Genomic DNA, 27,585 nt, shown 5'->3' with positions numbered 1-27,585 from the left:
TACTTCACAGACGGCGCCGACAACACATATACCCAAAGCAAAAGAAAAGGACCACCCTCAAGGATGAGGCGGGCCTGGGGCCGAGACCGCGTCGGGCCTACCCGTCTGATGATGAGACGCAAAGTGGCGGTGGCGCCTCAACTCCGCGGGCCTCGCGGACAGTGTCTGGTAGGGGGTGGGAAAGGGGCCCCCTTGTCGCACTATCTCAGCGCGGGGGGGAAACAGGAGGGGGTTGTTGATGCTCGGGGGGGGGGAGGAGGATATCACCCTGTCTCGGGTCCCGCGACGAGCGTCTCCACCACGACCTCGGTCGCGCCGCCGGCCTCTCCCTCCGCAGCTCCCCGAATCCGATGCGAGCACCCCCTCGACCGCCTTCGCTGCCGCCACCTCTCCACAGCTCCGTCCAATCGCCCTCTCCGTCTCCTCTCTTGACTCGTCCCAACTCTTCACTGGCTCCGCGAACTCCCAACTCTTCACTCTTAACTCTGACTACTACCACTTCTTCCCAGCTCCACCGACAACTCTGAACTCAACTCCACTGACTCCGCGAACTCCCAACTGCCTCGGCTGATGAACGCGGCCCCCTTATATCCCCCGTGGCCTCGCTCCTTCACCTTTGACCCTTTACCTCCGACCTTTCACCTCTAACTGGCTCCCCATTGGACCGAGGAAAAGTGGGCGTGAATGCTTTTTGATCCATGAATTTGCATACAGCGGCCACACTCCAACGCCCTGGAGGCGGGGCCAAATCGCCCCACGCTCACCGATAGGACGGAACAGAAGTGGGCGTGAGTCGTTTTGGATCCGTTTTCTTCGGAAAGTCTGTGATGTTTCTGAACACGCTGCTCGGTGCGCGCCCTGCACGAGTCCAGTATCGGTGCCCACAAGTGGCGCAAGAATGGTGGTGATGCGATGGTGGCGAGTTGTGACGGTAAAGGTCGTGGCTGTTGTGGTGAAGCGGCGTTGTGGTTGGTGGTTGTTGTGTGATGACTGTTGAGACGTGGTTGGTGGTGGTAGTAATGGCGGTTGGTCCAAAATAAAGATAGTAAAAGAAAAACGGCTATCCTGAAGGATCGCAGCCCGAGTGAATGACATTTATTCCCTCGAAACAACGGGTTTGGGCCTAATTACACATATACTTACAGAGATATCTCACCTGAGGGACCTGAATGGTGGTTTGCGAATTTCGTCAACCACAACAATATATATATATATATATATATATATATATATATATATATATATATATATATATATATATATATATATATATATATATATATATATATATATATATATTGCATATACAGGGGGCTGCAAAAGTAGGTATACAGTAAGGATTATACCAGTATTATAATAGTGGTGCGAGGATTCATTTTATACTAGAATTCATTTAATTTGAACATTTGAGGCGTTAATATGTTTATTATTGGTGTGCTTGTATAATCAATAAAATACGTTTTGTGTGCACGTTTTGTTTTTCATTACTGTATACCTACTTTTGCAGCCCCCTGCATATGCAATATATATATATATATATGTATATATATATATATATATATATATATATTTATATATATATATATATATATATATATATATATATATATATATATATATATATATCTTGGATATCTGAACTGAAAAATGATGTTACTTTTTAAAGCTGTCTTCTGAAAAAAAAAAAAAAAACTTCCTTTATTTCCAGCTACCAAAGAAATCATATTAAGCAGCAGGTTACGCACATTTGGGCTAAGGGGTGTTGTCGTCGTGAATTGCATCCATCCGTCCTCCATTGTTTTTTTTGTGAACGACCCATATCTAATGAAGTAATTGAGGCACAGTGGTATACAGACTGATTTACGAGGTCCGTCTAACAAGTAACGGGACTGACTTCACAGAAATTTTATACCAAAAAATATATTGAAATCACAGCTTGTCCCCTTCAAAATAGTTTCCCTCCAGTTTCACACACTTGTCCATCCTCTTCTTCCACGCTTTGATGCACCGCCGGAGGACTTCTTCTGGTATCCTCCGGAGGTCCTTTGTCATCGCCCTTTTGATGGCCGCCACATCAGGAAATCCGGTCCCCTTGATCATCCCCTTGAGCTTGGGGAATAGGAAAAAAATCACAAGGGGACAAGTCTGGCGAATACGGGGGTTGCTCCAGAGTTGGCACATTCCTCTCTGCCAGAAACTGTCGGATGCTCAGGGCAGTGTGAACAGGGGCATTGTCATGGTGGAGCACCCAGGCGTTGTTCTCCCACAGATCCCTCCTCTTGTCCCAGACTGATCTTATGAGATGCTGGAGGATCTCCTTGTACACGAATTGATTCACTGTTTGACCCTGTGGTAGACACTCGAAGTGTACGATGCCCTTGATGTCAAAAAACGCGATGAGCATCACCTTGACCTTCGACTTTGACATCCTTGCTGTCTTTGGTCTTTGTGATGCCGGACTTTTCCACTGACGACTCTGCCGTTTGGTCTCGGGATCGTATTCGAATATCCATGATTCATCACCAGTAATGACTCTCCAGAGCAGGTTTGGATCATCCTCGAGGCGCTTGATAATGTCTTGACAGACAGTGACTCTGCTTTTTCTGGTCGTCGGACAACAGCTGGGGACCATCTTTGCGCACACCTTGTGCATTTCGAGATTTTCAGTGATGATGCTCCAGACGGTGTCCTTGTTGATGAAAAGTTCCTCAGCAATCATCCGCACCGTGAGTCGACGATCTGTGCGCACCATCTCCTTCACACGCTCGATGTTGTCTGCCGTTCTGCTCGTTGAAGGTCTTCCAGACCATGGATTGTCTTCAACCTCCTCCCATCCCTTTTTGAACCTCGTGCCATTCAAATGCATGTGTACGTGACATCGTTTCTTCCCCGTAGACTTGCTGCAGCACTGCAAAGGATTCGGAAGGTGTTTTGCCAAGCTTTGCAAGAAGCTTCAGATTGGCTCTCTGTAGCGCGACAACGTGTAAAGCACGACCTGAAAAAAAAATTACACAATGAGCGCAGACAACCATCACCAATCATATATATTTGCTGGAATGTTGCTAAAGACTGTGACGCAACCCGTTCATTCAAGTTGTGTAAGTGGAGCACACAGCAGGCTCAGTCCCGTTACTTTTCAGACGGACCTCATATGTCGATGGCCTTTTACCAATGGTTTGCCTCAAATGTCTGTCTACTTGTCCTTTTGTATATGTTATATAAATAAATAAATATTTATATATATATCAGTATTTAATTGAGGCAGGTTGATGATTAAATTGTGGAGTATATTGTCCAAGTGGGTCCACTCAGTGGAGGAATACACAGCTGTGAGACACTGAACCTTACTGTGTTAGTATAGTGTTTGAATTTAATACAAACATTCCACCCCTTGACTCTAAAATACAAAGATATATTCATCTAAACTTTATTTACATGCTTGTCGTCACACGGGAGTACCGACGGTAACGATTCCTGCTCGAGTCTTTTTGGAACCAGCTGACAGGGCTGACGTTCGACTGTGGCAAGAATTTGGAATTTGGTCCGGGTGTTGCCAATAATTCACCTACTCTCTGTAAAAGACACTGTGGGATCTTTAAACATCCACCAGTAACCAATCGCAGCAAACGGGTCCTCTGGCTTAACATACTTCCAATGGACGGCAGACACATCGATGCATCGCCCTGTATGCGACAACAGGGTGATGGTTTATTATTGTGTCAAGATTCGAACCCAGGCTAGACAGCTTCGAGGCGAGTATACAAACCTCTAAACTATCCTACCTACCTAAGGGAAATGATTCTCTCTTTGGTAATTGCTCTCCACCTGGAGGCCACTGTTTATATACATACATTAAGGTTGATTATTGACATCAGAGGCGTGGATAAGCAAGTCATATATTTTATTCGAATTCTGTGCAGGGAACAAACTCCTGTGAAACAGCCAATCTGTGTTGGAGACACTGCTGAATCAACGCTCTCACTAAAAACGATGCTGGGTCATCGACGGGTTTCACACATGCCGTGGGCCTCCGGTGAGCTTCTGTGGAAATGACAATTAGTCTGGTAATTAAAATGGGAGTCAATTAAACCATTTGTATTTGAAACAAAGTGTTGCTATGTGATTTATTGGATCACGTTTGGAATTTTGAAATGTTCATCGTATTGCAGTAATAGGGTTATGATATGAAAACAAATTGAGTTGGCCTGTTCGTGTCCTCATTGGAACACCTGGCTCACGATGGTTCAAATCTCATATAAAATCCGATATAGCATGTGTTTATCTGTGGTCTATCAATGCCCTTGTAATTCATATGGAGTACCTGAACTACCAAGTTTTTGTCCTCCATGTGATTTACATAAAAGCAGCTCCAGAGCCTGAAATAACAATAAGAAAAGAAATCAAAAATATGAATAAAATTTTTGCATAAGAAAACTAGAACAGCACTCTGTAGACAGCATACCTCCTCCAGGGTGAACAGTTTACGTTTAGTATTCCACCGATTGGTCCGGATCTGCATCCGGACCATTCGTCCTTGTCACGCATCAAAATCTAATTTGCTTGTTCTTATCGCTGACCGAACATCCACCAAGTTTTGCCATAATCCGTCCACAACGTTTTGAGATATTGTGCTGTATATCCTTTTTGACCCATCTCTCAATGTTGAAGAATCGCTTTAATTAGTAAAAACATTTTGAGTATCCGGATTCAGATCTTCACCAAAATCTAATCAATTCGTTCTTGTCACACACCCAACCTGTCCACCAAGTTCTGTCCGAATCTGCCCTTAACCTTTTGAAATATCCTGCTCACAGACAGACAGGGTTGAAAACATAACCTCCATCCACCTTTGGTGGCAGAAGTAAAAACGGAGTCTTGCACGTGAAGGGAAGTAGGGTGGTGGGGGTGGGGTGGATGGAAAGGGCTATACAGTGGCCTGCAAAATAATAACCCACCCCCACTTAGCAATAATGATTGCGACGAGTATTTTCGGGTAGGTCTCTACCGGCTTAACACAGTGAGATGGTGAAATATTTGCCCATTCTTCATGTGAAAATTTCTCCAGTTCTACCAAGTTTGATGAGGATCGTCGATGGACTGAAATCTTCAAATCTCACCATAAATATTGAATTGGGTTCGAGTCAGGACTTTGGGCCACTCAAGAACATTTATTTTCTTCTTATTCAGCCACTCCAGTGTACCTTTAACTTTGTGCTTCAGATCATTGTCCTGCTGAAATGTGAATCTCCTACCCAGCTTCAGATTCATGGCTGACTCAAGCAGGTTTTCACCAACATTTATCCTGTACTTTGCACCATCCATTGTCCCTTCGATCCTGACAAGCTTGCCAGGCCATGCTAATGAAAAGCAGCTTCATAACATGATGGTGCCACCACCATGCTTGACCGTAAGGATGGTGTTGGCTGGATGATGTGCAGTGTTATGCTTGTGCCAGATGTAATTCTTTAAATTCAGAGCAAAATGTTCTATTATCATCTCGTCTGATCACAATACATTTCTCCACACGCCTGCGGTAACATTAAGATGCTTTTTCGCAAACTCCATACAAGCTTTTAGATGCGACTTTTTCAGTAATGGCTTCTTTCTTGCCACCTGTCCATAGAGGCCAGCTTTGTGAAGGGAACGGGATACTGTTGAATGATAAACACTGACCCCCATCTCGGACATGGAGCCTTACGGATCTTTCAAAGTCAATGTTGGATTTACAGTGACATCGCAAACCAGTTTCCTGCTTGCCCGGCTGCTGAGTTTGGATGGGCGACCTGATCTGGGTAGAGTCTGGGTGGTATGATACGTCTTCCAATTCTTAATGATGGATTTCACCGGAATCAAAGGGATAATGAGAGACTTTGGAATCTTCTTTTCACCCTCTCCTGAACGGTGCTTCTCCACCACTTTATGTCTGACTCCTTTGGAAAGCTCCTTGGTCTTCATGTTTGCCCTGTTGGTTGGCAAACCAAAAAGGAGTGAGTTGCTCCTTAAAACTCCTTCGATATGTGGGGTAGTGTAATTAAGTTAAACCACTGATTACATACAGGTGAAACCTATTACACTTATTTTTGAACCTTTCAAACAAATAATTTGCTTCCGAAGTGCTTTCGGGTTAATTTGGCAAAGGGTTTGAATAATTATGTAACGAAGAATCATCTGATTTTCTCTGTTGATCGAATTTATTTACATTTAATCTGCATTTTTTAGCTTTATCACTTTAGAGAAGTTTTGGAAGACTTGATATATTGTTTAATTTGAAAGCATCATGAAATAAGCTCAGGTGGCATAAAAATGTGAAAACTTTGGGAGGGGGTGAATACTTTTGCAGGCCACGGTAAGCATAGCTTTGAGATATACATACTCATCATTGTGATGTCGAGTCATTCATTTGAATCTCGTGATGCAACGTGAACTACCACCGTGGTGTTTCACATGTAGGGTGATACATCAGTGTGTGCCATCCATCGGAAGAGAGTTTAAGCCTCTATTTTAAGGTCGATCTACCAGTATTGGTCATTGGTGGACAAATATCCCATGGTATATTTAACAAAGAGGAGGTAAGTTATTGTTGGTATCTTGAACAAATTACAAATTTCTGCTACTTTTAGTTGAACTTCAAGCCTGGCCAGCCAGTTCGTGAAAGACTTGCCAAGACTGCTCCCCGGTTGACCCCACAAAGTGGAAATATTTGGGACCAACATTACAATAGTCGTAGTAGTATGTGAAGGGGAAAATATATAAAGGTGAACAGAATGGGACAAGTGAGAAAGGGGGATGGAAATCTCAGAAAGTGGACAACATGGATATTAATATTGTAAATAATATACCGTTCCTCATTCTTACATTTAATTATCATTTTAATTGCTTATTTTCTTAAGTCTATCGATTTTAATACATTTTCAACGTTGATTGCAGTTTCTGTGATCAGTTCTCGGAACTTTGGATGCTGACTCAATGTTTTCATAATCCGCTTTGTTTTCATTTCATGTTATCCGATAGTTAAATTACAACTTTAAAACATTTAGTTTCACTAATCTTAATTCAACATCAGACAGGTTTGTTTGGTTTTGGTATCCATTTGGTATTCCAAGTATTCCCAGGGAATCTTAAGGATTAAAGTAAACATAAACAACAAACATTCAGTGCAGCATCATGCTGTCCCACAAACGGATGCCTGGAGACCAAACTCTTTTTAGTTCAGGTAAACTCGGAAAGTAAGGTAGTCATAGTGGATCGTTCATTGTGACCGGCCTGACTTTGCGAGGACCATTTAACTTCCTTTGCCTCGAAATTCCTTTAAAACCTGCTCTTCATCTTTCCTCGTCTTTATATCTGCACCATAATTTAGTGTAAATTTTGTCAAACTATGGTATTATAGAGAGTTTGCTTATCTTGGTCAACAAAGGTAATATGAATATCTTCCTTTAATATGTGCTGTTCATTTCTGACCCTCACATCATCAACTTTAAAGTCGTCTACTTATTACTGTAAAAAGATTTGAACCACTTCTTCCCCTCTTATATGCCACAAACATGCCTTTCCTTTCTTCCCAAGTATTCCTACCTCTACCTGCTCCAGACTCCTTTCCCTTTTCCCCCCCCCCCACTCTACAACCCCCATTCCTACAATTTGTTTTCTATTCTGTGACCCCCTTCTTTCACTTCTTTAACCATCCACTCCTCCCCTTTGGCATGTATGTAACGTGTAGATTGTACCTTTCAACTACGCAGCTCTTGATGCATGGCTGAAACAATGATAACTGTAATTGTGGTGTAATAACTGTAATTTATCATAGATTTCTGAAAATAAATTTCTGAAATTTCATCACTTTCTGAAATGTGAAAGCATTCTAATTATATAAAAGGAAAGTTGTTGTTTCTATTCTACTGGCTACTCTTTTTAGCTTTCATTGGGACTTGACTCAGCATTTTTAACATCAAATTATATCACTCTTTCCAAATCCCCAACCTGCATCAACTTCACCTTCACCAAACGAGTATTTTTCCCGAATGTACTCGACCCTGAACTTTGTGAGATGCCTCCAGATGACAGTTCAGACGCAGGTGCGACGGCAGGTCCTGGTCCCAGGCTTCGTTTTGCTCTGCGCTATGAGTGTGCATCCGAGCAGTTGAAACTGTGGTTACTCCAAGGTCGGGAAATACAGGTGGATACGGAGCCAGGACTGCCTCTGGTACACATCACTTTGTTGCCAGGAAAGCGGGGCACTGTTCAATCCAAAATTCCAAAGAAGACAGCAAAGCCTGTCTTTGGGGAGCGTTTCATATTTCAGGTAAGAAGGCAAATGAATTGCAGCAATAACAGACACATTCGGGTTGCTTTTTGTTTTCTTTTTTTAGGTTTAGTGATATTCCAATGTATTTTGATTTTAAGAACTTTTTTGTGCTCACTGCCAGTGTGATACTTCTGCCTTGTAAAAACAATCACCAGTTGAAGCATCAGATAAATAACTTTCGCATACATTGAGATGCAAGGGGAAACAAGGCTTGTATTATAAGCCAGTATCAACTGCAGGATGACTTCAACTTAATTTATGACTTGAGTTTATTACCTCCGCCATCGAAGGTGAATGGTATGTTTTCACCCCTTTCTGTCTGTCTGGTTGTTTGTGTACAGGATATCTCAAAAAAGTTGCAGACGGATTCGGACAAAACTTGGTTGACATGCTGGGTGTGTGACAACAACAAACTGATTAGATTTTGGTGACGGTCCGGATCTGGATCTGGCTCGTATAATTTTTTTAAGTGATTCTTCACTATTGAGAGATCGAGCCAAAATTGATATAGTACTGTATAGCATGATATTTCAAAAATGTATTGGGCCCAATATGTTCTTGTGGATCAGACATTACGTGGCGGAGGTATGCACTCCACCAAGTTCCCTTCTCATTGTTATCGACTTCAACTTGAACTCAAGACTGAATGTAATAATTAATAGCTACTTTTTGTAAATAGTTCACACAAATTTTTATTTCCAAGCTGGCAGGATAGCTGAGAAGCAAGTGGATTCACATCTGAGCTGTCTTGCCTGGATTATAATCTCGGCCAAGTTATGAACGAACTGTCATCCCGGTGTTTCACATGCAGGGCAATTCATCAGTGTGTGCCATCTCTCGGATGGACGTTAAACTGGGCATCCCGCTAGCATTAGTTTGTTTGATATTAAATATCCCATGGTGTCCTTTGTGAATAGTTCGTGAGTTATTGCCAGTACCCTGGCTAAATTCCAAATTCCTACCTGCCATGTCCACTGTCCAGTCAAACCTCAGGTCTCGCCAACTAGTTTATGAAAGATTAGGCCAAAAACGTTCCATGGCCGACCACACAATAAAGTGGCAATAATTGGGGCTGTTAAAGTAGCAGTATTTTTCGAGGATAAATCTTAAATTCAGCCTGGAGTTTATCTTTTCTTGGATCATTAAAGAATTCGACCACGCTGATCACCTGACAATGTCACGGGGCTGGGCACATTGTAATCTGATCTTCTGGCATTCCACCAAAGCAAATAAAGGAGAGTTGCAAAAAGACAAAGACGTACTAAAGCATAGTGGCAAGTTGTTTGAAGTGGAACTCGTGCTACCAATCCATGGCAGCCAACAATACATTATGGCATAAACGACTACGAGAAGAGGTGAGGAAACAGTACAAACCCGTCCATTAAGAAGGTTGGGTGAAGCTCTGAACAGAAGAATGTGATTTAAAAGTCTCTGGAAAGCAGTTCCACAAATGGGATGAAAAAAAAGAACACAAGAGTTGAGGTGTGCTTTCAGGCTGGATTTTGGGTGTTTACCCAGAAAGGGGTTACTGGAAGAATCCTATATGCCTGGTGTTGGCTTAATAGCTGGAGTGGTGGGCTTGGGATCCGAGGGTCCTGAGTTCAAATCCCACTCAGTTGTTGAATCAATACCAGGTGGGGTTGACTCTGCCTGTCATCCTTCCAAGGTTGGCAAAAAATGAGTGCCAGCTTGCTGGTGTCCTGTGTCGGAGTGGCGACCCATCCAATATTGTGTCCAATAGCCAAGGAGACTGCTTCGGCAGCACCAACGCTCTGCACAGAGTATGGTCGCGATGGATGGATGGAAGAATCCTGGAAGAGCTAGGGAGGGTCAGAGGTTGAATAGAGCAGAGAGAACTAGACCAGAGCAGAAGTGGTAACAAAGAGAGACCATGCACTGACCTGTCTGCAATGTGACAACGACAGACCGTGTACTTTGGTGCCATTGTGGGAGATTCCAATAATGTTGAGAGCTTTAGATTCCACAAGATCCCAGAGAGATGGATGCGATGTTGAGGTGCCAGCCCAAAAGGAAGAGCATTAGTCCATTAAGCTATGGGCAAGGCCTGTGAATACTCATTTTACAAGACAATGCAAAAAATTAAATGAAAATCAGTGAGGATTTATGTAGTGTCAGGTTGTGGCATGTCAGTACATTGTTCTCAAAATACGGTACAGATCATGGAAGGATGTGGTGCTGCGTGTGCCTTTGAAAAAAAAACAGGGGAACCACCGCATCTGCTTGTGAGCAAAAGCACCACAGATTTTGCTGAACAGGAGCAAGTTACAGAGGAAAACATAGAGGAGTTTCTTCCATCTGCTCATATTTACCTAAGCCAATGTGTTTAAGTATACCAGTATATGCAATCCCCTTGTATCGTTGCATATCCCTGTTACGACTTACCTTCCTGGTTTTTATATTCACAAATGCTGGCACATCGCAAATCCTTTACCAACACCTACATTAAATCAAGCATGAAGAAAATCACCAGGCTTAGCAATGACAATGAATGCAACAAATCAAGATGTTAGCAAAAAGTACCATTCCGAACAAAGTTGTTCACCACAGGAACGGGACAAACAGGACGACATTCTGAACAGAGCTGAGTGTAACTGAACACCAGAACCGAGCAGGCCAAGCTGAACATGATACAACTGAATGCAACCAAACACAACAACTGAAGAGACAGAGCTGAACAAATGCTTGAATACCAATCACATGGGCATTGACTCATCACATTTGTTTAATGTAATAAATGGTATAACAATACTTAAAGAGAAAAAGTAACACGATATCCACTGTTCACTCAAAGTGGTTCTGTTCTGGAGACTTTTTCTTGACCCGACTAATGGTGTTAAAGTTACCCACTTCACCTTAAACATGGGCTGGCATGAGGATAACTTAGAGGTATGGACACTCACCTCTGCACTGCCTGGTCTGTACTTTAATCTCAGGCCAGCTTCAAACTGTCTTCCTTGTGTTTCACATGCTGGACAATAAGTCAATGTGTATGCCATCCCTCCGATGAACGTTAAACTAGGTATGCCATCTGCTGGTATCATTTCGTCAGGTTAAAGTTCCACAGTGCCAATCTAGAAGAGTACATGTGTTGTCGATGGTACCCTCAAGAGAGCGAGAAGACAACATATTGTTGTTGTATTCGCGCCCACCGGGCGTGCGGACGACCGCGTTTCACCAATGGCAGCCGGTTCGCCCACCGAACGGACAATCCAGTCGCGACTTTCTGCAATGGTGTCAGAAACCAGTCACGGATGGGTTTTCAATCCCACCACAACCTTGTCCATACCCTACCCACGCGCTCCAGGGTCCGATCGCCAAATCTTCGATTTACCTAATTATTCGCGCAGGTAGGTTACGAGAGGTTGTACCTAAACTACTAATGTACAGTTATTAATATACAGTCACTTACAGTTTTACTTATGGGACTCGGCACCACAACATTCATTCGAAAGAAAAGCAGGAAAAAGACCCCATCAAAGGCAATGGGGTCAGACTGGACATCTTGGGTCTTTATGGCATGGGACTTGGCAGACCGAACGAGTCCCACGAGACCGTTGCAGGTTACCTGCACCCTCGTGGTGTCTGGATTGGGCGACCCGCGACGTCCCGTCCCCACAGTAGCTAGCGTAGCCGCGGTCGAGCTCGGGCCTTCCTTGTGGCAGGCGAGCTCTCTCCGGCTCTCTCCACATGAACGCGCTTGGGCGACCCGCGATGCTCCTTCCCCACGGAAGCTAGCGAAGCCGCGGTTGAGCTCGGGCCTTGCCAAGCGGCCGGGCGATTCGGTCTCAGTCGGCAACTCGTTTGAGAGGAACGAACGGGTCTTTGCTCTCTTTGAGTTGATGCTCTGTAAAAACCCGTCCGTCCCTCAGTGATGCTCGAACTGCGCCGAAGCCCGATCACCTCGGACCGCCTGTCGCTGGCTGGTGAACTCTCTCTAGGCTCTCTCCACACGAACGCGCAGTTCCACGCGACACAGCAGGCAAGGGCGCGCCTCCAGCTCGCGTCTCCTTGGCGACGCCCGGACTCTCCACCGACTGCAAGCTCCAAGCTCCCGACTCTGACACGAGCCCAGACTTCCATGCAGCTCCTTGGCTTCTGGCTTCCTCCCGACTCCCCGACCTCTCCAGACTGACTCAGACCGACCCATCAACTCGACTCGACTCGACCCGACTCGAACGCGAGCTTGGCGCTCTGCTCGTCCTTTTATAGGGCTGGTGAGACGCGGTTTGGCCTCCGATCCTCGACCTCTGACCTCTGACCTCTGCGCGGAAAGCGGACGTGCGCGAGATCACCAAGCCTCTCGATCCGACGAGCAAACGTCCCGCGTCGGCCTGTAGTGACGCCGCTCGATGCGGATTCGCCGCGGCTGGCGCAAAGATGGCGTCGTTTCGGAGACGAAGGTGAAGCGATACTTGTGGTGTGGAGATGTTGACGGTTGCTGGCGAAGTGGTGAGGATGGCGCGGTTTGGTGAGAGGCAGGTGTGGTTGTGGAGGTGGAAGACGGTTGGTCTGAAGCGGTTGTTGAGAGCGATGTTGGTGGTGGACGTGGTTGGTCCAAAATAACGATAGTAAAGAATAACGGCTAACTCAAAGATCCCAGCCCGGTTAAGGCCCAGTCACACCTTGACGTTTTAGCCAGCAATGGCAATGTGTTAAAATGTATGTAAAACGCTGGCTTACGTTGAACTTTTGATGTTTTTTTTTTTTTAATGATTCGGACGTATCCATAACGACTTGGTCTTCTGCATAACGTATTAGTAACGGACACAGAACGTTTCGTTGTGTTATAGATAACTTATACCAACGAATGCTGAACCTGTTGTCGGCCTTCACAACCGATGCCCAACGATAGTCTAACTTAGGCATAGCGCGCTGCACGCATCGCCGACGATGTCGTGACGTAGCCTATTAAAAGGCTGCCGCACAACGATTCGAATCATAACCGCCGCAGAAATGGAAGTGTCAACATCGCAGTCACACCTTGGCGATCTTGCCAGCGTATGCCAACCTCTGCAAAATGCGTCTAAAACGCTGGCGCACGTCGAATACGGTATGGGTAAAGTTTGGTATACGTGAATAGAACGCTAAAGTACGCTATCATACGTCGTAGTAAGTGGAGTACGTCTTGTAATTTTAAACATGTTGAAAATTTTACGACGTACTTGCCGTATGACACGCGCTCCGCATGCGATGGGAGTAAGTTGTACGCACGATATGCGATCGTTGACACACATCGACACACGTTACTTGTAAGGTGCTCATAAGTCGAAACACATCAAGGTAATGGTTAGCGTCAGTGTTCCAGACTCCCGGTTTTTTCTTCGGTATGACGGTGTTCAGTGTACAGTGCGGTTGTGATTTAAATCGCTGAGCCGCAGCCTATTAATTATATTATATTATAACCGCACTAGAAATCGAAGTGTCAAAATCACCATCATACCGAAGAAAGGAAGAAAAAAAAAAACTAAAAAAAAAAACCAGGGAGTCTGGAACACTGACGCTAACCATTACCTTGATGTGTTTCAACTTATGAGCACCTTACAAGTAACGTGTGTCGATGTGTGTCACCGATCGCGTAACGTGAGTACAACACGTAACTCATAGGTTAGAAATAAGTTTCGGGTACGCTAAACATTACCTCGACGTGTTTCGACTTATGAGTAACTCACAAGTAACGTGTGTCGACGTGTGTCAACGATCGCGCGACGTGCCTACAACTAATGGCCAGCATTATGTGGAACGTGTGAGTCATACGCTGGCATAATTCTAAAAATTTCAAGCATGGAGAATTTGAGGACAACCGAAAAGTACAACGTTTAAAGCCAACGTACAACGACGTATGGCAGTGTTTTTCAGCGTGCTCTCAATGTTATCAAAACTTACCCATAACGTATTATGACGTGTACCAGCGTTTTTGACAAATTTTCCAAAAATCGGCATAAGCTGGCTAAAACGTCAAGGTGTGACTGGGCCTTTAACATGAATCGTTCCCTTTAAACAACGGTGCGGAAATCTTTCTGGACACGGACTTATCGGCCTCACTGATCTAGGGACCTTTATGGTGTTCTGTCAATTTCCACAGCCGTAACAATATGTACAACCACAAGATTGAAATTTCAAACCTGTCTCCCTTCTTTAAAACCTAGTGGTGCCTTGATAAGTCTGTCTCTGGATTATGCTCCCCCTCCATCCCTTCCCTCACTTCAAATGGCACTGCAACCGATTCCACTCGGGAGAAGGCCGATTGCCTCAATTCTTTGTTTGCTTCCAAATGTTGCATCCCCAACCCATCGTTCTCTGTAACCATCCTACCCATTCACACCCAAATGCTCCTGAACTCTGTGTTTTGCACCTGTGAATGTGGAGAAGTTTCTGGCTACCCTCGACTGATTCCACAACTGGACCAGACGGCATCAGCTCACATGTCCTAAAAACCTGCTCTGCTGCTCTTACACATCTTCTTTCTGCTCTGTTCACCCTATAATTTGTCCTAGTTCATATTCCATCTGCTTAAAACTCAGCCAACATCACCACATTATGAAAAGGTGCAAAAATGGATCCCTTAGCTACAGACCTTAGCTACAGAGCTACAGACAGATTAGCTTACTTCCAACCATCAGTCAGATCATGAAATTTGTCATCGCAGCTGACAGAAAATCCTTTCTTTTCTCTCAATGCCTCATCTGAGATCATAAATTCAGATTCAGACAAGGTTACTCTACCTTGGACATGCTTCCACTCTCTTAACAATGAATGGAGGACTTCAATGTCACACATGGGATAAGGGCCATCTCTCAAGACATATCTTGACCTTTCGCTACAGCCTGGGCACCCCACCTTGCTCTCCAAACTCTCTGCCTATGGCACCCAATGCCAACTCCACACATGGCTTAATAACTTCCTCTGCTCTCGTAGCCAACATGTGGTTGTTAAAGGAATCCTCTCATATCCTCTTTCTGTTGAGGCTGGAGTTCCCCAAGGCAGTGTTCTGGGCCCAGTCCTATCCCTAATCTTCATCAACAGTCTCTCTGTCTCTTCAGAAAACCCCCTTAATTTATTTGCTGATGACTCCACCCTCTGTGGTGATATCCCTCATCCTTCAGGTGAACAGTCAGCAGCCTCTTCCCTCTCTTCAGACCAAGACAAAATCACAAGCTGGTCAAACACTTGGAATATGTCTTTCAAGCCTGAGAAATCTCTCACACACACTCTCTCGCTCTTTCTCTGAAAGGACCATCTGGCAAACCCTACTATCTACTTTCTTAACAATCCTATTGAGGAAGTTCAGTCACTCAAACTTTATGGTATCACTTTCAGCTATGATCTTTCTTGGGCAAACCACATTTCTAAGTTGGCCTCAAAAGGCAGTGTCTGACTGGGCATCTTTCATCATGCAAAGTCCTTCCTTGGCACACCTAAACTTTTTCCACCTTAAAGGCCTTCATGCACAGCTTGATGGAGTACTGCTCTCCCCTCTGGGTTGGCTCTCCTGCCTCATCTTACTCAGCATGACGTCGTAGAAACCATCTTACTTCAAGATAATTGGAATCTCCTGTGATGAAGCTGAGTCTATGGGTCTCGTACTTCGCCATCACAGACTTGTGTGGTTTTTCTGACTAATACCTCCTGTTTTCTAGTCTTCCACCCTCTGGTCTTTCCATGCGTTGTTCCCTCCACGTTTATGAAGGGTGTACACAGTCCACCATCAACCCCCTTCTGGTGAAACTCACAAAATCCAGGATCACTGCTCACCTCCACTCTTTTGTTCCTCTTTTTCCCCACCTCCCACATCCAAAACCATGATATTTTCTTTCCCCATTAACCTTACCAAAGCTCACCTCTCTCCTTATTTCTATTTTTTATTTTATGAGAGTTTGCTTCTTTATACATCTTGGTCACCCCAAGTGTCCCCAACCTCTCATTCTTCCCCACATCCCTTATTTCTCCAAGTCTCCATCCATCGTTTCCCTCCACCCTGTTGTTGGCATTCTGCCCCCCCCCTCTCTCTACTGTACCGTTTGTTCTGTTATGTCCTGATTCGTTCTATGTTCTAGCTCCTCTACGAGCTTCAATATTGTCCACAAAAACACCAAAAACAAATTCAAAATTCCTGCCTGGACTGCCGGTAGCAAATGGTTTGATCTTCTTGGATGTTCTTTGCCACCAGGTTACACTGTTCGCTACGTTAGTGTGCTTGCTGTCTGGGCAACAGTGTCTGCACTATAAAGAAACTGACCAGGTCTTTCACATATCCATGAGGTTCATATGAACTTTTTTGGTTGCAGAAAGCAACCAACACATTCATGTTAGGTCATTGCTGAGTCTTCGATACAAGTGAAAAATATATATATAATAATGCAACAAATAATGTTGAAACCAGCCAAACAAATTCACGACCAAATCAGACAGATATGTATTTTATAGATACCAAATAAAAATACATTAATTTTGTCTCTAGTTCACATTTAGCTCATTTGAGTTGGTGCACATGCTTATTTTGTCCGAAATAAATAAGGCCAGGAAAATAAAATATTAGTTTCTTGTCTGCACGCACTTCCTTTTTGATGGCCACCTCCATTTTTTTTTTGATACTTGCTATTTTCTCTCCAGATCTAAAAAAAAAAAAACGATTAATTTGATTCATATTTAATAAAAAAAGAAAAAAATAATTTAAAAAAAGAAAAATGAAAAACCCACGTGCTTCCTTTTTGGAGGCCGTACAATGGTGGTTGTTTTTTTACTCTCCTTTCTTAAATTTACTAAAAACATTGTGCTTTTTACTAAAATTTACTAAAAAAAATCGCCGAAGGAGAGAAGATTGCATTTAGGGCCGTTTGTTTGCTTGTCTGTCTATTTGTTTGTCCGTACAGAACTTTTGTGTTTTTCTCTACAACTGCTTGGCGAATTGAGACGAAATTCTTACCGAAGGAGCAATTACTCATGTATAATGTTTTTAATGATAATTGTGATGTCATAAGTTACATGGTGTGGCAGCCATGTTGGAAAAACATAAAGACTTTGTATCTCTATCTCTGAAACTGCACCAAGGAAAAAACTGAAACTTGGCAAACGGCAAGTACTCCTCATGAGGAATGAGTGCGATTTTTTTTTTTAAAAAGTCATCATCGACACCTTCGTTATGATGTCACAATTGCAAATGCAGAACACTTCATCTGATCAGTATGAGAATTTTTGAGGGTCATCTTGGGATAAAATGGTCCACAGAAAAAAAGTTGATGATGTCATCGGTCATGTGATTAGGCAGCCATATTGTTTAAAAAAAGAAAGAAAGAAAAAAACCTTCAAAAATATTCTCTGAAGTGGCTGAACAGATCGAGGCAAAACTTTATACGTATGACTGCCTATCCATGAGGAACAAAAGGTTCCCATATGATGTCATAGGTCACATGGTTTGGCAGCCATATTGGATTGAAGAAAAATATTAAATAATGTTTTCTATAGAACTGCTTAATCAATTGACAGGAAACTTCACAAGTTGACAGGATTGGACACATGGTCAAATCAAGTTGAAAATTGAAATATGTATTCCCCATCACCACCAGATCATAATTGTGACGTTTCCAGTCAAAAAAATTGATCTCATCTTTAAATTTTTTGATCTGGATTCTTTTTGATTTTTTTAGATTTTTTTTGGAATGAGGCTCACTTGGCTGTGCCTGGATGGGTTTGAGTGTAGAGGAGTAGCAGTTGAAATGCAAATCCTATCCAGGTTCCTCCTGATGACTTCATCTTTGCTTTTTGCTTGTTCAGGTTCCTTCTGATGACTCCAAAAGCAGGATGTTACCTATTTTGTCTTCCATTTGATTTGAATTGAATATATTTTAATCCCATTCTAAATTCAATTGAATAATAATAAAAAACATCATGGGTCAGGGTCAGGTGTCCAATCAAAGCAGGGTTGCATCAAAGCGGGACATCTTGGTACCCGGTCATCACTGCCTGCAGTTATAAAGTGGCAGTTCTAATCATGTGTCATATTAATTAGGTAACACACCGGTACACAAACGCCACACAAAATACACCACACGAAACAAGTCCTGGTGAGGGTCTGCAATCTCCAATTGCTCTTTTTCTTGTTTTGTTTATATTTTTATCACGGGAGTCTGGCAACCAGACCAATAATTATTTTGCAGTCCCTCTCGGCCTAGCCCTCATGCAAATGAAATTGATCTCATCTTTAAGTACGTTTGCTCACACCACACTGTGCTTTCAGAAAATGTGATTTTCAAGACAGGTACATGTCTGTATATATGTACATACATAACGTGTACAATTAAGTTAGCTAGCCAACTAGGTTAGCAATAGCGCACGTTATTGATCTCAAGAATGAACTTCCTCGGTAGCTTTCATTGAGCCACTGATGAAGTGCAGTAGACCTCGGTCTTAAAGTGGTCTTCATTTGCGTATGCATCCAGAAGGGTGGCAGAAAGTTTTTGAAGCCATGGTTTGCTCGTACATATGGTGTTCGATGGAACTGGCTCTGGGGGATATTTTCAACGAGGTGTTCGACCAAGGATCGCCCATCGACGGCGACTACCCGACAGCTCAGATCAGTGGTGCAATTCGGCATATATACTGTATAGTACCAGTTCAGTATGTACAAGCACACAGTACAGTAGACAGTGCCACTGCTGCAGTAGATGTAGATGCATCAGATATCTGACCGACCTCATTTTTGATGGTATATGGAATGTGTGTTGGTGGTAGTGATAGTCTTTGGTCTGGTATACTTCACCATGTGGTGGCCATGTTGGAAAAAATATTTAAAAATCTGGAAAATACCAAATAGTAAGGCACCCCTGCCTTTTTGTTTTGAAATGACCAGACAAGAAATTAATAATTTATAATATTTGGCCTAACACGGTACTCCCCATTCATTCTACATCTCCTTTGTCATATTTTGAACAAAAAATTGTACATGATACATAAATCTCACTGATGCAACCCAAATTCCTATTAGCTTTCTTAACTACTACCTGGAACTGATCAGGTTCCTTTAACCACCCATATGCAAAAACTACCAAGTCATTCTGTATACTACTCTGAAATAGCTTTCATTTCAGACATACTTTCAATTGCTGTGAGTCTTTCTTATAGAAATCTTACACTTACCCAGACTGCAATCCAAAAAAATATTGACCCTTCTGCCCCTATAATAATCCTCAAATTTGCAATGACACATTTGAACAAGTATCACCAAGCCATACTCGTATTCCTCACTGGTGTGGAATCAATGTCAATGGTTGTGCAGTACAGTAGTTAAGAAAATAGTGTGGTTCATGTAAATATATGCATTCACAACTTGGAGTGAGTGCCCCTGAGGTTTTTCAAAGAAAAAAATTTTTTTTATGTAACTACCACCACATTTATCTTGACCGAGAAACACTTTTGTCCACTTATTGTACTGAATCACCTCTCTTTTTGCTAAACTATTGCGACCAACCTCTGCATCAAAATAGTTTTCAGACGTTCTGATGAAGTCAAACACAAGTTATTATTGAACAATTATTTTCTCTTTTTTAATCCCATTATTGAATTTTGCATCCTTAATATAGTCCACCAGCAACTTCAATGTCGGTAGCCTGGTTTTGATTCACACCTTTTACTATAAACGATCAGATTGGTGGTTCACTTGAAAGGCATTGTATCACAAAGTGTGCAGTCCTTTTGAAGGACATTAAGCTGAGTGTCCCAAGTGCTAGCATATTAGTTGATGCATGATACAATTCCCATGGTGTCTTTTGCAAAGAGTATTTGCGTTCTTGTCAGTACCCTGAACAAATGACAAATTGCTGCACTGACTATCATTGGGAAGGCAAAGGCAAAATACCCAGTGCAATGCTTACTATGGGGTTGCTCTGCCATCACCATAACCAAATTTGTTGCCAGAGAGAGAGAGAGAGAGAGAGAGAGAGAGAGAGAGAGAGAGAGAGAGAGAGAGAGAGAGAGAGAGGAGAGGAGAGGGAGAGAGAGGAGAGGGAGAGAGAGAGAGAGAGAGAGAGAGAGAGAGAGAGAGAGAGAGAGAGAGAGAGAGAGAGAGAGAGAGAGAGAGAGAGAGAGAGAGGAGAGGAGAGGGAGAGAGAGGAGAGGGAGAGAGAGAGAGAGAGAGAGAGAGAGAGAGAGAGAGTTATTTTAAGTCCAAACTGACAATAATCTCTCCCCAAGATGACAAACTGAACGAAAATTGAATCCAATACCATATGATTGTCATGCAACCATGGTTAAAAAAAACCCAGACCTTTAACTCCAAATAATCATTGCCTCCTTACTAGGTTTCTCCGGTTGAGCTTCCTGAGCAGACACTCCAGCTGTCGGTTTATAGCGTGGATCCCAAGGGCAAGCACCAGCTGGTGGGGCATGTCCTTGTTCCTCTGAAGGGTCTGCAGTTGGAGGAAGGAGTAAAATGTGATGTCTGGCGCAGCTTAAAAGACAAGCCTTTTGAGGTGCTTTTTACCATTGTTAATGATCCACTTCAACGAAATGTTTTTCGGATGACTACACTTGTCTCAACTAGAATTTATATTTTACCAAGTTTTGATTATCATCTTGTAATGGTGCACTATTTACAATGCTGGCCTTCATGTTGTGTAGCATGGCCATCACGGCTGTAAATTGAAGGTTAAAGTCTGGGGGCGATGGCAGCATCGCCAGTATGCTGCCGCTTCTCATGAGGCTACCGGAGGTTGTTGGACTATTAGGGAGGGGGACACTTCCGCACCTTCAACTGGGTGCTCCACCTCCATTTCTCCTGGGGACACAGTTCCGTCAGCCCAATCTTTCTATCCCCCCTCCACCAGGGAATGAGAATTGGTCTCCATAGTACTTTTCCAAAAAAAAAAAAAAATTGTTTTATTCAATTTGGAATCAACTAAAAATCGAATTTGTTTCAATTTGGATTTAGGGGGCTTGGTTGTCCACACTCAGGTCCAAATTCTTCTCCTGGACACTAGTGTAATGGCGCACAGTCTCTAACCACCAATGCACCATCAGGCGGGTAGGGGATGTGAGGTCACCACGTCCACCCGTAATATGCATGCAAGTCGTTGGTTTAAGAACCACGTGGCCATTGGTGAATCTGCAGACAGTGAATAGCCAAGCAGAGTCTTTCTCATGGCGCCTTAAATGGGAACGTAATGCAATTTTTTTTTCCTGAAAACTATTTAAAATCATTAACCATGATCTACTTTAAAAGGAAAATATTTTTAAATTTTTTCTAGCCAATCACACACAGTGCCGAAAAAATCCCTAGTGTCGATTTTCGATTTTCTCCGGTGACGTCACACCTGGAACCCACCTTGATCAAAATGGCAGCTTACATTGAGAAACAGTGTATTTTGAGCTGGGATTCTGACACCGATTCCACCGTCATTAACAACTCTGAAGGTTCTCAGTGTGTTGAAACTAATTAGTGGGATTTTGAAGAAACGGAGACAAAATTAGTGATGGAAACGCTTTCGGAGGGATTATGGAGCTGTATTGTTTTGAGCCTGATGCGAGCGATTCGGACAAAGATGGCGACAATGGAAGTGCAAGTGAAGATGAAAATGCCGGTCGCATGTTAACTGTAGATCGGTAAGTTTTGTTTTTCTGTTCAATTGACGATTCATAAAGGATTTTTTAATTAATTGATAAATCAGTTGAACTACTCCAGCAGAAGCATGGACACAGTACGGACTTGGCATGACACAAACACACACACAGCATGGACATGGTACAGAATGGCATGACACAGCACGGAAATGACACAGCACAGACACCACCCAGGCACACTCATACACCACCTTCAAAATGGCCGATTAATGTTTTGTCCCAACATTGCAGACTGACTAAGTGTCCTGTATGTTATGGGATCATCCCATTTCCTACTTTCCCAGGATGCCATTTGTGTCCGTCATCGTGTCATGTCCATGCCATGTCCGTGCTCTGTCGTGTCTTACCGTCATGTTGTTTCCCATCGTCATGTCGATGCTGTGTCATGCCGTGTCGATGTCCCACCCCACTGGAGGGGGGAATGGTGCTTGCGTGGTGGTGGTATTGTCGAGTTAGTGGTGAGGTGAAGTGTTTGATTCACCACTCAAATTGCCCGTGTACATGTGCTGGTAGCTCGGTAGAGATGGTCTTACAGTTTTGAGTGACGGCAGTTTCTTCCACTTATTCGTGGGGATGGCATCCTCTCTCAATCGGGGTGGATAACCACAAGATCTAGTCATTTCTATTATTTCATAACAGTGCTCTGTAAAATGTTCAGAGCACAAAAGTTAACATTTTGTCGGCTTGATCCACACTTAGGTATTTCGGACAAACCTAGTCGTCCAATTTCTGGAAAACTCAGGCTCTTTCGGCCATTAGTGCAGCATGAAAACATCTCGGTTTGTATTTTTACAACCACCAAGGCCACATCGACTCAGCATATTCATGGGAAATCGAAAATTAATCACAATTTGAGTTAAACTGTACCGCGATGTAACCCGTGGACAGTGCAAATATGGCGGACGACTCCTGGGGTGTGACGTCACGGCGAATCATGAGGAATATTTTGACTTTTATTCGCAAAAAGACATCAAATCTATTATGTAGGGTATCAATGGATAGATTAGCATCGAGGTGGTCTGAGCATTTGGGTTCCCCTTTAAACGCACTGATTCCCAATCAACCCATCTTTGAGTTTATCCTGTCAAATCGATCACAGGCTCGGAGTTCCATATTTCCCAGTGTCTACGACACAGATTAGTTTAAACAAAGGATTTATTAATAAAAAATAAATAGGGACAGTGGAGAAGGGAAGAGAGAGAGAAAGACACAGCTGCTGGGTGATCACAGAACTGTATCTACACTATAAGTGAACTGTTTACCTGTGTCTGTCTGTGTGCTTCACCATCTTTCTCAGAGTTAGCTGAACAGATCGTCGTCAAACCTTCAGAGGTTCATGTTTGAGCACCGATAAGTGGTGTAGGCCCCCCGAAAATGAAAATTTTGAAGAAAAAAAAAGTTTGATTATTTATTTATTTATTTATTTTGATCGCTGCATCGTGCCTCAACCTTTGTCGCGATGTGAAAGGTAATATTATATGACCCCTGACTCATTCCTTAGTGGATGTAGGGAAGTATTTTAGGCCTTCACAAAAAAATAGACCAGCTAACACGACGTACCCCTGCCAACAATAAATAAAATTAACCCTTCATACCCACAATTTCAATGTCACGCTTCTTACCTCGACCAATGAAGGTGAAGGAGGTTATGTTTTCACCCCTTTCTGTTTGTTTGTTTGTTTGTGCGCAGGATATCTCAAAAGGTTGTGGATGGATCCGGATGAAATTTTACACATATTTTACACACAGGACACATAGTGGGATAGTGAGAGAGACAGAGAGGCAGAGAGGCAATGAGACGAGACAGAAAAATCCTCTTGGGTAAGCAATATTGCTCGTGCGTGGCCTTGGCACCAAATGCTCCCTGGTGTGCAGCTCAAAATGGGGCTTGTCCACTTGTGCCTTGAAGAGTGCTTGCCTGCTGAAGCAATGCCAAGCCACACCAGGAACCAAACTGATCCAGCCAAGTGAGACAAACAGACCAGGGCAAGCCAGAGTGCAACCATGAATGAAGAGGGTAAGTTCCACTCGTACTGTTCTTTTATTACCTCTCCCTGGGGCGGTGTTTGGACCACTCATTGGACGACACTTTGGAGGGAATGCCCCCACCTTACTGAAGCCGTGTGGCGCTCCATGGCCAGGGACCATGCCAGCCACGTAGACGCACCTGGTTCTCAATGTCTCTGTCCACGTGGCTGTTGTCTTGTTAAACAAACACATACCCTCCCCTCATTGTCTCCAGGCCAATTTGGATCTTTCCCGGTCATTACCTATTTATGAGGAAATCCCATAAGGACAGACTACAATGCAGAAAACCATATACAACACAAAGGTTGGGAGATGGAGGCATTTTGGAAGGGAAGACGAAAGGAGTTTCACAAAAACAAACTCGACACTACTGTCATACACTTATTATGTACACCAAACATGTACTATTAAAAACAACTATCGTACCAGCTGGAAGCCCATGGTAAAAAAAAGTACGAGAGAAAAATAAAGATAAAAGGAAACATCCTGACAAATCTCATTCTCTCACTATGTCTCTCCAAAAGGACCATTTAGAACCTCCCCCTCCCCCCGGCCCGCATCAATTTTCTCAATAATCCTCTGGAATAAGTCCTCTCATTCAAACTTCTGGGTCTCACTATCTACCATGATCTTTCCTGGGAAAGCCACATTTCCAACCTGGCTTCCAAAGCCAGTCGCCTACTGGGAATCCTCCATCGTGCAAAGTCCTTCCTCGGCCCACCTGAACTCCTGACCACATACAAACCTTTCGTCTGCAGCCTGATGGAGTACTGTTCTCCCCTCTGGGCTGGTGCTCCTGCCTCTCACCTTTCTCTGCTTCACACTGTGGAAACCAAGGCATTTAGGATAATTGGTATCTCCCGCAGTGAAGCTGAGTCTTTGGGCCTCTCACTCTCACCGCAGGCAGGTCGGTGGTCTTTCTGTCTTCTACCGTCTCCTCTCCAGTCTCGCCCCTCCCCCGCTCTGTCTGCCCCCCCCCCATATTTCCACAGGGCGCTCAAGGTCCGCCAGCAACCCCTTTCTGGTAAAACTACCAAAATCACGAATCACTGCTCAGCTTCACTCTTTCATTCCTGTTTTCCCACCTTTGGAATAAACTCCCACACTCTCTTCAATCCCATTCTTTCCTCCAGGCCTTCAAAACAGCGGTTCACCACCACCTCTTATGTTCCCCCATCCAAAACCACGATCTTTTCTACCCCCGTTAATCCACCCCAAACCCACCTCCTTCAAATTCCATATTTTCCTTCCCGAAAGTCCCTGTAATGTCCATCTTGTATACCCCATGTTCCCCGCCCCATCCCTCTCCCTTACACATATCTCCTAATGTCTCTGTTCCCCACTGTTTTGTCGTTCCCACTCCTGCTCCTCTTGTCTCATGCCCCCCCTTGCTGTGCATTGGGTGTTAGCTCTGAAACGAGCCTCGACAATGTATACAAAAAAAAAAAACCTTTTTTATTGTGCTGGTTGAAAGAGCTAAATTGAGGAAGTATCATATTATAATTTGCCTGGAGGTTTGGATTAATTTGAAGCAACTTTTTTATTTTTACTTAATAATTATGGCAGATGGACAGCCTGAGCCAATTAAATATACTGCATAGAGTATTGTGAAATTCCAAAATTATCATACCCATACTTGGGGTACCCATAAGCAACAACATGCAAAATTTGGTTTGATTTGGTTCAGACATGTATGATATTTGGACCGGCTCTCTCCATGTCTGATGGTTCACCCACGAGAGAAGGGCGAGGGAGAGAATCATGCAAAGGGGAGAGGGAACGAGATATGGGGTGAGGGGATGCTAGGGGGTGAGAGGGTGTGGAGTGATTTACTTCTGCCTTCGCTCAATTGATTTGGGAGGATTAACTTGCTCGACTTGACTTGAGAGCGGGGAGAACCTACATTGACTAACTTACATCGAATAAACTTTACTTCACAAATTAAAAAAAATCCTAAAAACCAAACATTATTAATAAATATTGTTATTCTATCGTCAGTCCAAATACTCAACTTATTACGTACAAGGTTTATCTAAGTATTGTTTAATTATATAGCTGGAAAAGAGTTATGACTCGCCTGAAATATACTATTTATTTATTCCCCGGGAACATGAAAAAATATATTTCGACTTCAGTTCGATCCATAACTTTTAGTTTTCCCTCGCAGGGAACCCGACCCTTCCTAGTCTGCTTCCCCTCTCTCATCTGCCTCCTCACTACCCCCTCCCCTCTAGCTACTCCCACCTCCCTCTCCCTCCCCACATCGAGTCTGGCCAGATACATTCAACCCTGCTATGAGAATGCATTTTTGTCTAAAAAATGCCAATATGCGTCCGATTTTCTAACATTTTACTAGAACTGAAATAAAACTTGAACCATCTCAGCGACAACAAAAACAATGAATTCAGATATCGAATTAGAATGAAGATAAAGCCGTGAGGGAGTCTGAATGGACTTTATATTACAGGCCTGATTTTCACTTAAAATGAATTTTTATCTAAAAACGTTAATTTTCATCCAATTTTCTTCCGTTTTTATTTCCCCCCTCGCTGCGACGGTCAGTGTTGGATTCTTTGGTTTAAACCTCCCCTTAAAATGAGTGAAATGCAACATTTTGGAAGTTTCGAATTATTCTTACTCAGATTTCAACATCGCCGTAATGTTTAAACGTTCTATCGATAAGGAGGAGAGGAGATTGGGACCATACTCTGTGCAGAGCGTTGGTGCTGCCGAAGCAGTCTCCTTGGCAATTGGGCACAATCCTGGACGGGTCGCCACTCCGACACTATACCAGCAAGCTGGCACTCATTTTGCCGACCTCGGAAGGATGACAGGCCGAGTTAACCCCACCTGGTATTAATTCAACAGCTGAGCGGGATTTGTACTCAGGACCCCTAACCATTAAGCCAACACCAGGCATACATACACATAAGAAGATGATGATCTGTTAAACTGACTACCATACTTGGGGTACCCTTAAGCAACATGCAAAATTTGGTTTGATTTGGTTGAGCAGTGTTTTTAGTTATTGAAGCATATATAAATAAACAAACAAACAAACAAAACAAACAAACACAATACTGGATACATATTCACTTTTATAATGTAGATGGAGACTTGACTTCGAGTTATGATGGACATTCAAGAGGGGTTCGGAATGACACTCAAAGTAGTTCAAGAAAGAGCAAATTTGTCTTTTACTTCTCAATATATAATGATGTACAAGAAGTAACGTGTGTGTGTGTGTGTGTGTGTGTGTGTGTGTGTGTGTGTGTGTGTGTGTGTGTGTGTGTGTGTGTGTGTGTGTGTGTGTGTGTGTGTAACTGTCAGAATGCTCGTGGTCAAAACATGAATGTGTAAAGTGTGATAAAACAGAATACGTGAAAAGTTTGTGACATCAGTAAGCATGTATTGCAAAATAGTGACCGACTCGTAACAAATCAATGCGTGTGTCTCTGTCCTGTTTTATTTCTATTTTTTTGGATTCAAAGTCAAGACGCGTGGAAGAGCCATTTCACTGAATGGATCAGCCTGACAGGATGGCATCGAGATACACACACTGCATTGTCGAGCTTGGGTTACGGGGGTAGAAAAAAAATCATGGTTTTGGATAAAGGATT

At 43.3% G+C, this 27,585-nt stretch overlaps 2 protein-coding genes across 5 annotated transcripts in view; one reads left to right on the top strand and one right to left on the bottom strand.

Moving 5' to 3' along the window:
• ECD (ecdysoneless cell cycle regulator) overlaps positions 1-27,585 on the bottom strand; it is a 464,207-nt gene that overhangs the window by 343,753 nt on the left and 92,869 nt on the right. The window lies entirely within an intron of this gene.
• LOC147026746 (synaptotagmin-15-like) overlaps positions 1-27,585 on the top strand; it is an 84,966-nt gene that overhangs the window by 32,734 nt on the left and 24,647 nt on the right. For 3 of the 4 annotated variants that reach the window (XM_085882514.1, XM_085882513.1, XM_085882511.1), the window contains exons 3-5: positions 3,921-4,033; positions 8,010-8,302; positions 20,620-20,790. In XM_085882514.1, coding sequence (XP_085738640.1) covers positions 3,921-4,033; positions 8,010-8,302; positions 20,620-20,790 — 577 coding nt within the window. The remainder of the gene's footprint in view (positions 1-3,920; positions 4,034-8,009; positions 8,303-20,619; positions 20,791-27,585) is intronic. The other variant, XM_085882512.1, reaches the window with a different exon arrangement.

This window comes from Eptatretus burgeri, chromosome 5 (assembly GCF_056783735.1).
Source record: "Eptatretus burgeri isolate ZD-2024b chromosome 5, Ebu_testis_v1, whole genome shotgun sequence".
NCBI lineage: Eukaryota > Metazoa > Chordata > Myxini > Myxiniformes > Myxinidae > Eptatretus > Eptatretus burgeri.
The sequence above is the reverse complement of the archived record's forward strand: the minus strand, read 5'-3'. Positions and strand labels throughout refer to the sequence as shown.